The 16,728-nt window shown below is 41.6% G+C and overlaps 2 protein-coding genes and 1 long non-coding RNA gene across 3 annotated transcripts; 1 reads left to right on the top strand and 2 right to left on the bottom strand.

Moving 5' to 3' along the window:
- Nucleotides 1–638: 638 nt before the first annotated feature.
- On the bottom strand, nt 639–2,262 carry LOC114579468. Its single transcript, XR_003700468.1, has 2 exons — nt 1,941–2,262; nt 639–1,863 (listed from the first exon to the last, which is right to left on the bottom strand). It is a non-coding gene; the product is annotated as an uncharacterized LOC114579468 (long non-coding RNA).
- Nucleotides 2,263–3,368: 1,106 nt separating this feature from the next.
- LOC110097341 lies at nt 3,369–3,872 on the bottom strand. The gene has a single exon (XM_020823645.2). It carries the CDS (start codon nt 3,755–3,757, stop codon nt 3,581–3,583), a length of 177 nt encoding a protein of 58 aa, XP_020679304.1. The 5' UTR covers nt 3,758–3,872; the 3' UTR covers nt 3,369–3,580.
- Nucleotides 3,873–11,410: 7,538 nt separating this feature from the next.
- On the top strand, nt 11,411–13,920 carry LOC110097342. Its single transcript, XM_020823647.2, has 2 exons — nt 11,411–13,270; nt 13,347–13,920. The coding sequence occupies exons 1-2, from the start codon at nt 11,729–11,731 to the stop codon at nt 13,455–13,457; spliced, it is 1,653 nt and encodes a 550-aa protein (XP_020679306.1). The 5' UTR covers nt 11,411–11,728; the 3' UTR covers nt 13,458–13,920.
- Nucleotides 13,921–16,728: the final 2,808 nt, after the last annotated feature.

Raw genomic sequence — 16,728 nt, 5'->3', positions numbered from 1 at the left:
TATGAGAATTACATGCCCCTTAAATGAAGCCCATTTGAAAATTCTTGTCATTGAGGAAAATTTTCCACAAATATATTCCAACTTCTATAAACTCCCATATTGATCAAAATATATCATGATCACTCTTTCTCCATTAAGGTGGCTTGCTTCAATGTAGTCTCCCAAAGTTTTGAAGCTCTTTAGAAACATACTAATGTAAAGAGCAAATAAAGTCCTACGAATAAGCCCTATTTATGAGTAAATCATGGGTTACCTCACCCACTTTAAGTGACATCCATGCAATCATCTCACTAATATTATCAACAAATCAAAATATACATCAAAGCATCATCTTTGACCCAATAAACATTGGTTGGAATTGACTTCATTAATAAAGGCCGATTTTTAATGAAGTATGACTTCAAGTGATAGAAGACTTCCAATAAAGACCGACTTTAAGTGAAGGCCCTCTTCAAACAAAAGTCAATTTCCAATGAACATTTATTTTCAATGAAGAATGATATCCCGACAATGAACAATCTCAATATAAGCTAAATTCCTTCAAACGTGCAACAATATAATGATGCCCAACTTCGTGCCCATAAAATTAAGTGAGAAAATAAAACTAGAAAGATCAAGACTAATCTAATCACCCAAAATAAAGAAATTTAACTTCAAATATAAACTTCATTACATTAAATTCAAAAGAAATACAATACAAGAATAACCTCATAACAAAATTTACTTTCTACTGCATAACCACTGCAAATTAATGCATCGATGAAATCTCATGCAACTTTCTCTACAAGAAGACCAATCCTCAACTTGTCAACCTTTGAACTAACTCCCTTCCTGAATTCTTCAACCAATTTATTAGGTCAGTCGCTATAATAGTTCATCTTGATCTATACTTTAATAAATTGTAACCTTTTGACTTGCTTAAAAACCTCCAAAGAATCATTTTTCTTAGAGCTTTTAGATGAACACCCTTAGCATTATTCGATAGGGTGAATACTATACTAGTTCAACTTATCTTCAACTTTATGATTCATAACATCTATATTATATCAAAAACCTCAAAAGAAATATATTTTCAACAATCTTTCCATCTAGGGCTCAACACCACCTTCAAGAGTAGTCATCACTTTCTTCAATGATGCAATATAGACAAATAATTCCTCCAGCCTACTCACAAAGTTTGTCATTCATAACTCTTGTGATTGTCCCCTTCAAGCCACCCTATATTTTCCCATCTTTCATCAACATTCTTCTTGTTAATGATCTCAACTTCATTAGTAACTTTGTCCAAGCCATCCTCACAGCATTCCCAACCTGATCCTCCTCTATTCTACAAGCTGGACCAAACAATCCCAAAGCTGCTTCCTTTGTAGGATACATTCCCTTATTAGCTTAGGTATATTTGAAACTAAATAAAAAAGCAAATCCCTTGCTCTAAGGAGCATCAAACTCCATAAACCTTTTGATTTATAAAATAAAGAGAACCCAAAAGTGATGAAATTGCGCCCGCCACCACCTCTGAAGGTCTATCGACTTTCGCTCTCATGACAGGCCACTTCAGAGGATAGCTTCTACAGTTATCACCAAAGCCACCACAAGCATGTTCACCCTCATGTTAACAGTCTTAGCCTCATTCACGGCCTTCTCAAATATCAACCTCCTCAATTCCGTAGCCTCCTTTACGACTATAGTGCTTGTTGGAGCTGATTATAGTGGCCTCACCCTCCCCTTCTTCATTGGAGATATTTCTATAGAAGGTGTCTCAGTAGAAGCTCAACAACCCCATCATGCAGCACAACTTTCCTATATCTCTGCCTCAGTATAAAAAAAAATGGTGGCGTCGGAGAGATGAATTTATCTCATCACCTTGCAAGGACACTAGAGGATCAAAAAATAGTTCAAAAATCAAATGACTATGAAAGAGGAAACAAGCGATAAAATACCTTAAGGTCATATCCAACCAAACGCCAAACATGCGTATGGCATCGTTCAGTCGCTCCAGCCGAACGCCAAATCTTCCGCTGTTTGCTTGCGGGTGAACAGTGCGACGCCAATATTGGTGTTGCACAATTCACATACTCGATTTTTCTGTCTCAACCGGATTTGCCGAAGAAAAGTTCCAAAGAGGAGAAAGACGATTACCTTTGCAGAAGCCCGCAAAATGGAGTTCCATTGGGGATGAATCACGACATTTTTGAGTTTCACTGCATTTTGAAGTGAAACATGGGATTTTCAGTTGGAGATACCCTAAGTTCAACCACTCCCACATGTAAACACGAACCAAACATGAACAAGCTAATGTTAAGCAAACACAAACATGAACACTCACATACTCGGCTCGGTTCGTTTGCAGCCCTACCCACATGTTTCCATACCTGATGTAAATGTGTTTAACATATGTGAAAGTACAACCCTTTTGCATATTCAACCTTTCAATCAAATAGGTCGAATTTGATTATTGGCAGTCACTCTCTTTCTCTACTCACCTTTTAAGAAGAACCACGAAAATCAAGAAACTCATATGCACCGTATTCATCTAGGCCGATTTGACCGGATTCAACAAGTCATTACTCCTAAATTTCCCATCCACCATGGTGGAAACATTAGCATCAGAAGAACCTTATAGAGACGGATTAACTTAGATCTCATTTGGAATAGATACAAATGCGACAAATAAAATCGACGTCATAAAAGTATCGTGCAACTAAGAAAAAAAAATTGAAATATTATGTACTAAAACAGTTGCGAAGAAAATGCAAGACATCTATCTTTATTTTTAAGACAACAGACTGATCATGTAAACAATTTTATACTGATTATAATTTTAAATAAATAAATAAATAAATATATATAAAACGACCATTTTAGAGGCAAAATGGCGTTGGATTGGAGATGAAATACGGCATTTTTTGATTTCCCTGCATTTTGGAGTGAAAAATGACATTTTCGGTTGGAGATGCTCTTAGAATACTCACAACGCAGATCCCAAATTTGTAATTTGTACTTAGAACACTCACAACGCACTACCCAGGAAGAAGCTTCCCATTTTACATCATTGTAAGATTGATAGATTTTTTATAACTTTCAAACGGCCCCATCTTCTTCAAAACTCTGTAGCTACGCTTTCGCTGCAGACAAAAAATATGACCGTACACTTTCATGATTAATCTGGAAGCTTCCTGAATTTTCTCAACTAATTGTTTTCCTTAAAAAACATTATGCAAAATTATTGTAAGTGGATCAATTGAGGATCTCTCTTGTTTTATCCACCAGGACGATCACAAATTTTCATCAAATTATTTCTTGGCTTTATTTGGATGCCAAGTCATATGTAAAAAGAGGATTAAAAATCTCAAATTAACATCTGCAGATTCAAGGCCAAGTTATTAGTTGCTTAAGAACATTAAAATACCGGAGAAACCTCATTAAAGGGCCACACGGAAATCAATCACAACAATAGACCGAAATCACAAAATTCCCCCACAAAATTCGACATATCCAATACTCCAAACGCAAAATCTAAAAAACAGGACACAAAGGTAGACGCAAGAAATATCATATTTACATCGAAACAGCGGGAGATTCAGAGCGCCGGCGCTTCTGGGTTCCGGCGAGGCGTGGAGGCGAAGGAGAGGCTCCGCAAAATAAGGAAGCGCATACGCCGGGGAAAAGGAGCCTCGTTAAGGAGATGCTCGAGAACCCTAGCCAAAAGCACCGTGTACTCCTCGAGCAGCTCTGCGACGATTGCCACCAGAATCATCTTCGCAAAACCTAACCCTAGACGGAATCTCTTCTCCAACGATCGAGACTTCCTTTAACTGATGGCGCCAAACTTATCAACTTCTACCGGAGGGTTTCTTTCTATTTATGTGATACACTAAAATTAGTATGTAAATGGCAGGTTCCAAAAATAAATAAATAAATAAATAACCGGCGATCTGAGGTGCAAAGTAGGAAGGAGGGACGCTTCGAAGAATGAACGGCTGGATACGAGCTTATCCTCCGCGCTGTGGGCCCCACACCGACCACCTCGGGGCTTCAGGATGCCTCAAATGATTAATGCTTTGCTTTTCCGTTGTGACGCGCGTCACGTGCCGATTGTTTACTTAGCAGTTAGCACTGTGGACTTTTGTCCGAAGAAATTGGAATTTGGGAATTTTCATTATTTATATTATAGGTGTGATTATCAACTTCTACCGGAGGGTTTCTTTCTATTTATGTGATACACTAAAATTAGTATGTAAATAGCAGGTTCCAAAAATAAATAAATAAATAAATAACCGGCGATCTGAGGTGCAAAGTAGGAAGGAGGGACGCTTCGAAGAATAAACGGCTGGATACGAGCTTATCCTCCGCGCTGTGGGCCCCACACCGACCACCTCGGGGCTTCAGGATGCCTCTAATGATTAATGCTTTGCTTTTCCGTTGTGACGCGCGTCACGTGCCGATTGTTTACTTAGCACTGTGGGCTTTTGTCCGAAGAAATTGGAATTTGGGAATTTTCATTATTTATATTATGTGTGATTTGCATTTAAAATTAAATAAAATAATAATGGCGAGTTGTTCTGTTACAAACTTGCGCCAAGCAGAGCATAGTCAGACTAGTGGTGCAAGCGAGTCAAGTAGATTTAGGAGCTTGTTAGAGCTCATAAGTTTATTTTATTGAGTTTTGAGTTCAAGTTCGAATAGATTTTTGAGCACATTGGGTAATTGAAATTGAGTTTGATTCAGACACTGCTTTACTCGTTATCTTGTAGAGCGGCTCAAGTGTGGATGGTGGACATAGACGCAGGAGGAATCACGAGTGAATGTGGAAGGCAGAATCGCACGAAAGGCTGAATCGAGCACAGATGCGAAGCAAAAGCACGGATGCAAAGGAGGAGTCGTGTGAATTATATAATAGGTATATTATATAATTTCTAATTTAAGGGTCGTTTGTAAATTTTAATTGAGAAGCTTTTTTTTATTTCTTTGAAACCAAGACCTCTTGATTGGGTCTATTTAGGGGTGTCAATTCGGGTCAACTTGTCGGGTTCGGGTCGGATGCAAAAAGCCAAAGCACCCAACTAACATATTAAGATGAACTATGCAATTAAGATATTTTAATGTAACAAAACTTTTGAAATTAAATCAATTTGATAATAATTAGTTTAGTCTTGGTCAAACTTGTTAGCATCATAAAGCATAAGAGGAGGATAGCAGTTAAGATCAAATGGGAAATAAATATATTATGTAAAAATATTATAAACTTTTATTATAATGAGAGTATTTTTATTTATATGTTATTTGTTATTCATCAAAATTATTAGTTTGTTAGGTAATATGATTATACTACTAAAATATTAGACTTTTTGACCATTAGAAAATTTATGGCCATGGAGATTGAATTTTTACATATTAGTTTTTATGAAGATCTAATACATTAACATATAATAAAAAAATGAAATAGATTTCTTTAATTTTATATAACAATATGAATAGGAAAATTTTGCGGTTGACCCAGGTGAAATAATTTATTATGTAGATAGGTTACGAAAGTTTGTACTCTCCTTTAACTAGAGAATACATGATTACAAGTTTTTATTTCTATGAATATGAGGAAAATGCTAAAGATACAATAATTTAGTGATCATATAGAAGAAGATAGTTGGAATATAACAATTAAGTGATAGTAGGTAATAAGATAGTGACAATCAAGCGCTGATAGCTAGCAGTCAGATGTGATAGTGAAGCGACAGTCTTGATGACAAATAGATGATAACAATTGGCGGTTGGACGATGACAGTCAAGATGAAGGCAATTGATTACCATACGATAGCAATGGATGGCCATCAAATTTCAAGTATTGTTCCCGAGATTTTTAGAGCTCAAGCTCTTTTCCAACTCAAGTCCAAGCCCCCTTTATGTGAAGAATGAGAATATATTTATGATACTTTAATTTAATGTGAGAATTTTACTACATTTAGAAAAAAATATCATACCACTTTATCAGATGCCTCATCATACCAAATTTTTTTAGTATAATTCATTTATTCAACATTTAAGTACTTTGATGACTCAAAATCAAGTGATTTTATATTTGTTAGATTTATCTTGTTGAGCCACTTGTTTTGATTGTCCTTCAATTATTGCCCCAAAGTTTTTTTTTTTTTTTTTTGACATTTTTAAAGTGCATGATTTGGCCTCATTTGAACTATGATTGTATCTGTAGAAAGTAAAGATACTTGAGGAAGAGGACAAAGAATAGAGTGTAAAGCTGCAGAACGAAATATTATTCTACTACCTAAACTATGATACAGTAGCTCCTTATATAGGCCTTTAGGAGAACAGATATAAGAGACACATAACCAATGATGTGTTTACACGTGGACAAGCAGCTAATACATCAGACTTTAATTTGTTTCTGCTAATATCCGCCCGCAAACTGATGGATCTTGTCGAACTGTCAGTTTGTTCCGAAGAAACTGAAAGCGGGACGTGGATAGAGACTTGGTTAGAATGTCCGCCGTTTGATCCACTGTGCTAATAGGTAAAATGCAGATAGTATTGTTGTGCATAAGATCGCGGATAAAGCGATGATCAATCTCGATATGCTTGGTACAAGCGTGAAAGACCGGGTTGTTTGCCAAGGCGATTGCTGACGTGTTGTCACAAAAGATGGTCGACAGTGAATCCTGCGAAATTTGAAACTCCTTTAGAAGCCTTCGAGTCCATATGAGGTCCACCGTAAGAGCTGCGAGAGCTCTATATTCGGACTCGATGGAAGAACGAGCAACGGTGGTCTGTTTCTTGACAGTCCACGAGATCAGTGTGTCGCCAAGAAATGAACAGAATCTGGTTGTAGATTTACGTGACGTTGGGTCGCCCGCCCAATCCGCATCTGAATAAGAAGTAAGACGAAGATTAGATTTAGTTATAGGAATTCCAAAATCTGACGTACCTTTGATATAGCGAAGTAGACGTTTGAGCATGTAGGCATGCTTTGGCTGGGGATCGTGCATGTGTTGTGAAAGTTGATTGACACTGAATGCAATGTCGGGACGGGTTATTGTAAGATATTGTAGTGAACCTGTAAGTCTTCTATACAGAGTGGCGTCCTGGAGTGAGGAGACAGTGGGCGCGTCAGCTGGCCATTTGGTACAAGATGGGTTGGCCAGCGGATTGCAGCGGCTGAGATCCGCTTGATGCAAAATTTTCTCCGCATATCGTTGCTGGGACAGAAATATTTGGTCCGCATTCCGTTGTATTTTAATGCCGAGAAATTCAGCTGCAGTACCCAAATCTTTCATAGAGAATTCCTGTTTGAGTTTGTCAATTATGCGATTGATGGCATTCTTATCATTGCCGGTGATAAGGATGTCATCAACATAGACCAGAAGATAAACATTAGTTTTGTTTTTATGATAGAGGAGTAACGAGGGATCCGATTGGCTATGGTTGAACCCAAGGGAGACAAGAAAAGAAGTGAAAGTGTTATACCATGGGCGTGGCGCTTACTTGAGTTCGTAAATAGATTTTTGAAGGTGGCAGACGTATTCTGGATGCAGGGCGTCTTCAAATCCCCGAGGTTGTGCCATATATACGGTCTTCGATAATTGACCGTGCAGAAATGCGTTGGCAACGTCCAACTGCTGAACTGGCCAGTTGTTGTATAATGCAATTGCAAGCAGTATGCGTATGGTGGGAAGTTTGGCGACGGGACTGAAGGTCTCCGTATAGTCGATCCCGTACTCCTGATGATTCCCTTAAGCAACAAGACGAGCTTTAAATTTGACAATTGAACCTTCGGTATTACGCTTGGTTCTGAACGTCCACTTGCAACCGAGTATGGATGCCTTTGGAGGTGGCGGGACAAGACACCATGTTCCCTGCTTTTGTAATGCCAGGAATTCAGCAGCCATTGCAGCTCTCCATTCGGGTTTCTTGGCAGCTTCGATATATGAAGTGGGATCTGAGCACTCGTCAGCTGGATTGTATTGGTGGAGTAGATTAAGTCTTTTGGTCTGTTTAAGGGAGCCTGTCTTGCTTCGTGTTATCATTTGATGCATCTGGCTCAGTTTGACAATAGGTTGTGAACTGGCACATGGAGGCAGAGCAACCGTAGAAGGTTGTGGTTCAATCATTCTGGAAGACGTGTTCTCCTGCGGAGGCTGAGGCGAAGAGGAAGTAGGGAGTGCTTGCGACAGCCGTGGAGGGGTATGAGTCCTGGAAGAGTTAGGAACATGGCTTATCGAAGCCGGTGTTAGTAGAAATGGGGATGTGGTCGCGGAGATAGTGACAGGATCCTGAGACAGATTAGCGAAGGGAAAAAACAGTTCGTTAAAAGTAACATTGCGTGAAATAACAACTTTGTTAGTATGTATGTTAAGGCAGCGATAGCCTTTATATGTGTCGGAATACCCAATGAAAACATGAGGATGGGCATTAGGTTGAAGTTTGTGACGGGCTTGAGCCGGTATGAGAGGAAAGCATTCAGAACCAAAGATCCTTAAATGCGTGTAGGACGGTTTGGATTTATGAAAGACTTCGAATGGGGACAGATTCTGAAGCGTGGGTGTGGGTAGCCGATTGATCAAGTACGTTGCTGTTAGAACCGCATCTGGCCAGTAAACGTAAGGAACGGAGGCTGTGTGGAGCAGCGTACGAGTTGTTTCTATAAGGTGCCTGTGTTTGCGCTCCGCTAGCCCGTTCTGCTCCAGAGTGTAAGGACAGGATATTTGATGCTGGATACCGTTTGCTTTGAGAAATTTGGTAAAGGTGTTATTAACATACTCAAGTCCACCATCAGTCCTGAAGCACTTAATGCGCTGATAAGTATATTTTTCAACTTGAAGTTTAAAATTGACAAAGGATTCAAAAACTTCGGATTTCTGTCGTAACGGAAAAAGCCAGGTAAATCTCGAAAAATCATCAATGAAAGTAACGTAAAATTTATATCCCTGATTCGAAATAATGGGACCAGGCCCCCACACATCTGAGTGGATTAAAGCTAACGGAGAGTTTTGATGATTATTCGAGTTATCAAAAACAAGCTTATGACCTTTGGACATGTTGCAAGAAATACAATTTGTGAGAAATTTTCCTATGTTTAAAGACGGATTACAAGAAGACAGTAAATCAAGAGTTCCTTTGTGGGGGTGCCCAAGACGATGATGCCAAGATGCGGCCGAGCTGATGGATGCCGTGAGCCCTTTATTCGGTGTGGATGTCGCTGCTGGCATGGTGTAGAGGCCGCCACTACACGGGCCTTGAAACAGTACTTTGTGTGTCGTCAAATCCTTCAAAACAAATCCGGTAGGATCAAAGGTAATAGCTACATTGTTGTCTTTGGTTAGTTGAGAAATTGATAAGAGATTGTAATGAATGGAGGGAGAGTGAAGAATATGAGATAGAGTTAGCTTACGAGACGGGGTCGGGAGAATACCCGCCCCCGTGTTGGCTATCCCGACAGTGCTGCCATCTCCAATGGTCACCGTGTCAGCGCCATGATATTGCTGGGAGACTGAGAGATTGTCGAGGGAGTTCGTGAGATGCGCAGAGCCCCCGAGTCCAAGAACCAGTTAGGATTGGCGTTGTCGGCGTGGGCAGCTAAGGTAGTATTCTGCTGTCGTTGTGACGGCGTATATTGGGTATTCAGACGGTGCCAGCACGTCTGGGCCGAGTGACCCCGCTTGAGACATATTTGACAGATTGCAGGAGGAGAGTTGGATGTTCTTGGATTACCAGATGCTGGAGCAGAACTTCTTCCTCTGCTTCGACGGCCACGGCCTCTATATGAGAACAGAGCCGTGTTGGGATCAGGTGCCGGTGCAGATCTGGTAGCCTCCGCAGCCAGATTAACCTCTTCGCTTAAGAGAAGAGGGTATAGCTGATCTAGGGAGATCGGAGTGAGCATGGTGCGGATTGCAGTTTTGAAGGATTGGTAGGAGGGAGGAAAACCGTTGAGGATGTATAATATAATATCCTCGGTATCAACTGTAGAGCCGGCGGCAGCTATTTGATCCACCAGGGATTTGATTTCAGTCAGGTATTGATTCATAGAGGAGTTCTTGAGAGAAATATGGTGAAGATCATTCTTGAGTTGAATAACTTTCGACCGATTTGTTGATTGGAAGCAAAGCTCCAAGGTGTTCCAGATCTGAGCGGTGGTGTCGAGAGAGATGACATATGGAAGAACAGTAGGCGAGATAGTCGAGCAGATTGAAGCGGAAATGTTCTGATCAGTGAGTAGCCACTACACATACTCCGGATTATCGACTGACGTCCCATCAGTTGATCGAAGATTTCGATCGGGTGGAGCAATGGAGATATCAAGAAATGACTGGAACCCATTTGCCCGAATGATCTTTAAGATCTGGGATTTCCAGATTGTATAATTATCTGGTGTAAGTTGGAGAGCGACGATGTTCTTGATGTGAGACACCAAGAACTTCAGCGTCGTCGGGATGACGGGTTCTGCTTCAGCGGTACCGGTGAAAGTCCGATGGACATCCGCCGCGGAGGAGAGCGATTGAGACATGGCAAGAAAGAAGAGGATCAGTACCTTATTCTGATACCATGTAGAAAGTAATGATACTTGAGGAAGAAGACAAAGAACAGAGTGTAAAGCTGCAGAATGAAATATTATTCTATATCCTAAACTATGATACAGTAGCTCCTTATATAGGCCTTTAGGAGAACAGATATAAGAGACACATAACCAATGATGTGTTTACACGTGGACAAGCAGCTAATACATCAGACTTTAATTTGTTTCTGCTAATATGTTCGTTGTCACTGCCTCAAATTCTCGGAATATCGAGCTAGTTAGCCATCCACGTGACATCCATCAATAGCACCGTGCCACTGCAACCTCAGCTACTGCATCCTCTGCCAAACTAACGCCACAGCTTTTGCCGCCGCATCTGCTGTCGCTACCATCTGTCGTAGCCTTAACCTATGAGCGCCAACCAAAGCCAAGTCGTGTCGGGTTGACCCGGATCCGAGGTGGGTCGGATTTGGGTCTGTTAATTTGACCTATTTGCAAAAACAATTCTGATTAAAAACGGGTTGGATTCTGATCATGTCGAATAGAAGCATGTCACAGTCGGATTCGAGTTGAACCCAACCCTTAACCCGTTTTTACAGAAAACTTCATGTCCTTTAAATTAATTAAACAGATAAAATCCACTTTAATTAAAGAACAAAAGTTTTTTTTTGGGGACATTTAGGCCAATTAAGGCAAACTCACACACACAACGCATACACATAGACTCGATTCTTGGACCTCTTAGTTGGAAGCCTAAGCTCTCAACCAATAGGCCAAGGAGAGTTGTGTAAGAACAAAAGTTTTAAAAATATATTTCACAAAGTCCAATGATTTAATCCCCATGCACCACAAATCTATTATCAGCTGCAAATAATGAAAGATTTAATATGGCAAAAACTCCAAACAAACATTGAACGAAAACCGACACATAAGACGAATCCTTCCACGCTTAGCTTTCCATCATCTTCTTCCCTATCCCCTCCGTTTCCGCAGCTCCTCAGTTCTTCATCCTTCTTCCTCCTCCCAATGCCTAGCACCATCCTTTCGATGTCTCGCCGCTCTTTCTCACCGCAGGCTTCTTGGTGAGGGATTCATCTTCTCCTGCTCCTCCTCAAATCGGATCACAATTTTGTCCTGGTTGTTAGATCTCTGAAAGCCGTGGAATAGAGGAACAGAGCAAAATATTCTGAGCCACTGATTTCCATGAAAGGAGGTGGAAACTACAAGGAAACCAGCTCCGATTCCTTCTCTGCCTCCGCTGTCAAGCAACACCCATGGGGCAAAGCCTCGCCAGCCACATCAACCTCACCATTCTTCCGATTATTCTCCTCAAGGTCCCTCATTTGCCTCGTATTCTTCTCCTGCCTTTGCATTTTTTACATCCTCACCTTCTCTGCGTCCCCATTCTCCACCTGCTCCACCAGTCAAATCCACATCTCCGATTCCGACGAAGCCGACCACTTTGTCCACCTCTCCACCTCCTCCTCAAACTCCTCGTTCCTTCCCTCTTCCCTTCCCGCTTCCCTTGCTCCTCCAGTTCCCTCTTCGCCCCCGCCGCCGCCCCCGCTGCCGCCGCCGGCATCAACTGCGACGGGGCTTAACCACATTGTATTCGGCATCGCGGCGTCGGCCAGTTTCTGGCAGCAACGCAAAGAATACATTAAAATATGGTGGCGACCCCGCCAAATGCGTGGTTACGTCTGGCTCGACTCGCCTGTGGAGGAACCAAAATCCTCCGCCGATTCTCTCCCCGCCATCAAGATCTCTTCCGACACCTCCAAGTTCCCTTATAACCACAAACAAGGTAGCCGCTCGGCTCTCCGCATCTCCCGCATCGTCTCCGAAACTGTCCGGCTCGGCCTCGACAACGTTCGGTGGTTCGTAATGGGCGATGACGATACCGTCTTTTTTCCCGATAACCTCGTCCGCGTTCTCAACAAGTTCGATCACCGGCAACCATACTACATTGGCTCCTACTCAGAAAGCCATCTCCAAAACATCATCTTTTCTTACAGCATGGCTTATGGTGGCGGTGGATTCGCCATTAGCCGCCCGCTAGCTGTTTCCCTTGCTCGAATGCAGGACCGATGCATACATAGATACCCTGCGCTTTACGGCAGCGACGATCGCATCCAAGCATGTATGGCTGAACTCGGCGTTCCACTCACACGCCATTTGGGATTTCATCAGTTCGACATCTACGGCGATCTGCTCGGCCTCCTCGCCGCGCATCCCGTTACGCCGCTGGTTAGTCTTCACCACCTCGATATCGTCGATGCTATCTTCCCAAACTCGGAGTCTCAGCCTGCGGCGGTCCGGCGACTGTTTGAAGGACCTGTGCGGCTGGATTCTGCAGGGGTAATGCAGCAATCGATTTGCTACTTATCTTCTCAGCACTGGACGTTGTCCGTGTCGTGGGGGTTTGTCGTGCAGGTGGTGAGGGGCGTTATTTCACCGAGGGAGATGGAGACTCCGGCGAGAACTTTTCTTAATTGGTATCGCCGGGCTGATTACACGGCTTACGCGTTCAATACTCGCCCCGTTGCGCGCAAACCTTGTCAAAAACCGTTCCTTTACTACCTATCTTCGGCTTCATACGACAATTCTCGCCGCACCACTTTGACTCGCTATCGCCTCCACAAGGATCCTCGTCCTCCGATCTGCCGTTGGAAAACGGCTAACCCGTCCACGCTTATTGAAGAAGTCGTCGTCTACAAGAAGCCAGACCCTTTTCTCTGGGACAGGGTAGGTTTCTTCTGCAGCTTCGCCCCTGTTTCGATCCTGCTTCCAGCTTTTGTTAATTCTTAAATTTTGCGTGCAGGCACCGAGGAGGAATTGTTGCAGGGTTCTTCCGTCTGCAAAAGTTGGAAAGAAGACGATGGCCATCGAGGTGGGCGTTTGTCGTGACGGGGAGATTGCCGGGGTTAACTAGAGTTAATTTCGTGCTTCGGTGCCATTGCTGTGGTATTCGAGTCTTCCATGCATTAATAGAAAGAAAAAGAAGGAAATTTGATTCTCTTTTTCCATTCGGTCAGAGCATGGATTCATCAGAGAGGATAAAGGTATGGATTTGCTTGCCAGCTTGTGGTGGAAAGTAGATTTGAGAGAGAGATTCATGCCATGTGTATGCTGTTCTTCTTAGTTTGGCTCATCGGTCATTATTTCTAGAATCTAGATATATTATTCTTTTCTTGCTAAAATTATTGTTCGTCCAAAAAAACATCTCTTCTAGATTGCCCACTCATACTGTACTAACTATCAAGAAATCATTGGCATTTCTTCCTTGCAACATACCAAAGATCTTTTTCTCTCCTTCATTGCCACAGTAAATGCATTATTGTTTGATAGTGGGAAGACTATAATGGTATATTTGATTACATTTTTTAGTTATTGAATCTTAGGATCTACTTTAAGCAGGTTTCTTACTGTTTAGTTTTTCAAAGTGTCACAGCAGTTTTTTTTTTACTATTAATTTTTTGTTATTTTCTTAGAAATTTTTTTTACAATTGTTGCGTACTGGAATATTCGCGGCCGTAGAGAAATATATAATTTAACATCTTAGCATTGTACGAAGATCCAGCACACAATCAGATAAGTGAGAGGGTGTAGCGTTCATAAGAGACACCAGAGTTTTTACGTGGAAAACCCCTGAAAAGGGGGAAAAACCATGGGGCCTGGCCCAGTTTGAATGAATCCACTAGTATTTTTAGTCGATTACAAATGAGGCATTCTTAAGGAGAAGGTCTTGGCTTGATGTCACAAATGTATATCATATAGAGTGTATTACATGGTGGGAGTTACAATAGATGTATTTGTTTTGTTAGCACGACCATAGTCGAGAGGATGGAGGTCGAAAAAACTGTTGTCTGGTGATGGAGGTCGGAAGGACCATAGTATGCGACGGAGGTCAGGAGGACTATAGTCGGCAGGAGACGGGGGTGTGAGTGACCGTTGTCTGGTGATGGAGGTCGGAGTGGCCATAGTAGGCGACGGAGGTCGAGAGGACCGTAGTCGGCAGGAGACCGGGGTCTTAAAGACCGTTGTAGTATGGCGGTTCTCTGGTAGAACTCTAGGCGTCAGGTAGTGGCCCAGCAGAAGTCCGAGCCTCAGGTGGTGTTGCGGAGAAGGTGGTAGCCTCTAGCGAAGGTGAGGGCCTCTGGCGAAGGTGAGGGCCTCAGGTGGTGATCCGGTGAAGCTCCGGCGGTGGTTCGACGAGACTCCGGCAAGGGTTTCGGCGAGGCTCCGGCGGTGGTCTGGTGAGGGTGAGGGCCTCATATGGTGGTCCGGCGAAGCTCCGGCGGTGGTCCGGCGAGGCTCCTAATGTGGTCCGGCGAGGTTCCGACAGTGGTCGAGGAGGAGCTTCTTCCTTCTCTTCTCCTCTTCTCTTCTTGCTTGGACCCCCCTTTGTGAAAAATGAGGACTCTATTTATAGTTTTTCTGGAGCGGCATAGCTCTTAAATAGGCCTGAGATCAGGAGCGAATTGGGAGTGGTCGAATGGATGGCCGATATATTGAATCCTACGATTGTGCACCGTTCGTCAGACATTTGAAGGCCTTAGTGATGTCGGAATTCGGTGATCTTTGGCTCGTTGGATTTTTCTCGTCGATCTGTTCGATTCGAGTACAAGCTCGGTAAAATCGGAGACCGTTTGGTAACTCAAATTGTGATTCGAACCTTCCAACATCACTTCGAGTCTTCGATTTGGGCTCATTTGGGCACGGATTGAGTCGAATTTGGTGTCGTTGGATTCATATTTCCGAGACGCTCAGTTTGACTATAAGCTTGCTGAAATCGGAGTTCGGGTGTACCCGGATTTAATTTCTGAAGTTTCCAACTTGATTTTTTGCGCCGAGATTCGTGCCCGATCAAGATAATTTCATTATGATGTATGAACGATCAATATTGTTAACTAGATTTTAATGTTTTTGAATTTCTTTTGATATCTATAAAATATAAAATTTTACTTATTTCTCATATATTATATGTGTTTTTTTTTTCTTTTTAAAAATTAAAAATTGACTCTTAAAAAGACATAATTAATGGAGAAAAATATTCATATAATCGATCTCATGTAGTAGGATAAAGATTTATTGTTGTTATTGTTGTCGTAAAAAAATTGAAATTTATTTCCATGAGTTGAGTGATAAAACCTTACCCAATTCTTCTTGGTATGTTGTTCGAGAGAGTTTTGACTATCAATTAAAAGGTCTTGAATTTGAGTCTTACGTATATAATTTTTCTGTGAATTTATTTTAACTAACTTAAATATCCCCCAAAAAAGAGTGATAAATCCCTAATCATGGAGTGATTATTACATGATGAGTTTGGATGGAAGGGAAAATGGATTGTTTTATTCTTGATGCATTCACGAATGAAATGAAATTCACTTCAATGTGCTTGTGCGAGCATGAAACATCGGATTGTTGACTAAAGAAATAGCAGTCGTGTTGTCACAGAAAGCTTGGTGGGTTCGGTTTGAGGGCATCCTAGTTCTTGAAGAAGTCGATGAGTCCATATAAGATTAGCAGTATCTGAGGCTAAAGCACGATATTCGACCTCGGTAGATGATCTAGCAATTGTACGATGTTTCTTTACACTATAGGAAATAGGAGACGAGTTTAAAAAAGTGCAGTAACCTATTGTTGATTTTCATTCATGCTGATCGCCAGCCCAATCCGAATCTACATAAGAGGTTATAAGAAAGGAAGTGCGAGATAAATGTAAACCAAGATGTATGGAACCTTTAATGTAACGAAGTATGCATTTGAGAGCGTTAAAACTAGTGTCGGTTGGTTGATGCATATATTGACTTGCTTTGTTAACCGCATATGTGAGATCAGGCCTTGTTAAGGTGAGATATTGTAAAGATCCTACTAGTTGCAATAAAGTAACGGGTTGGAAAATAATTTTGAAGATTCTGAATCTTTGTGAGATTTAGCAGTTATAGGAGTTGACACAGGTTTACAATTAAGCATGACGACACGAGTTAAAATAGTGTGAGCATACCGACTTTGATTAAGCAGCAGACCATCTGAAGTACTTACTGCCGCAATTCCAAGGAATTGAGACAAGGTGCCAAGGTGTCTCATGGTGAATTGATTGTGAAGAGTGGAGGAGCTTGAATAGATTTGTCATTGTTAGGTGTGATAATAATATCATCAACATATATAAGAAAGTAAATTTGTATATTGCATTTGTGATA

This window comes from Dendrobium catenatum, unplaced genomic scaffold (assembly GCF_001605985.2).
Source record: "Dendrobium catenatum unplaced genomic scaffold, ASM160598v2 fragScaff_scaffold_403, whole genome shotgun sequence".
Taxonomy (NCBI): domain Eukaryota; kingdom Viridiplantae; phylum Streptophyta; class Magnoliopsida; order Asparagales; family Orchidaceae; genus Dendrobium; species Dendrobium catenatum.
Note: the sequence above shows the minus strand (reverse complement) of the source record. Positions and strands in the feature narration are given on the sequence as shown.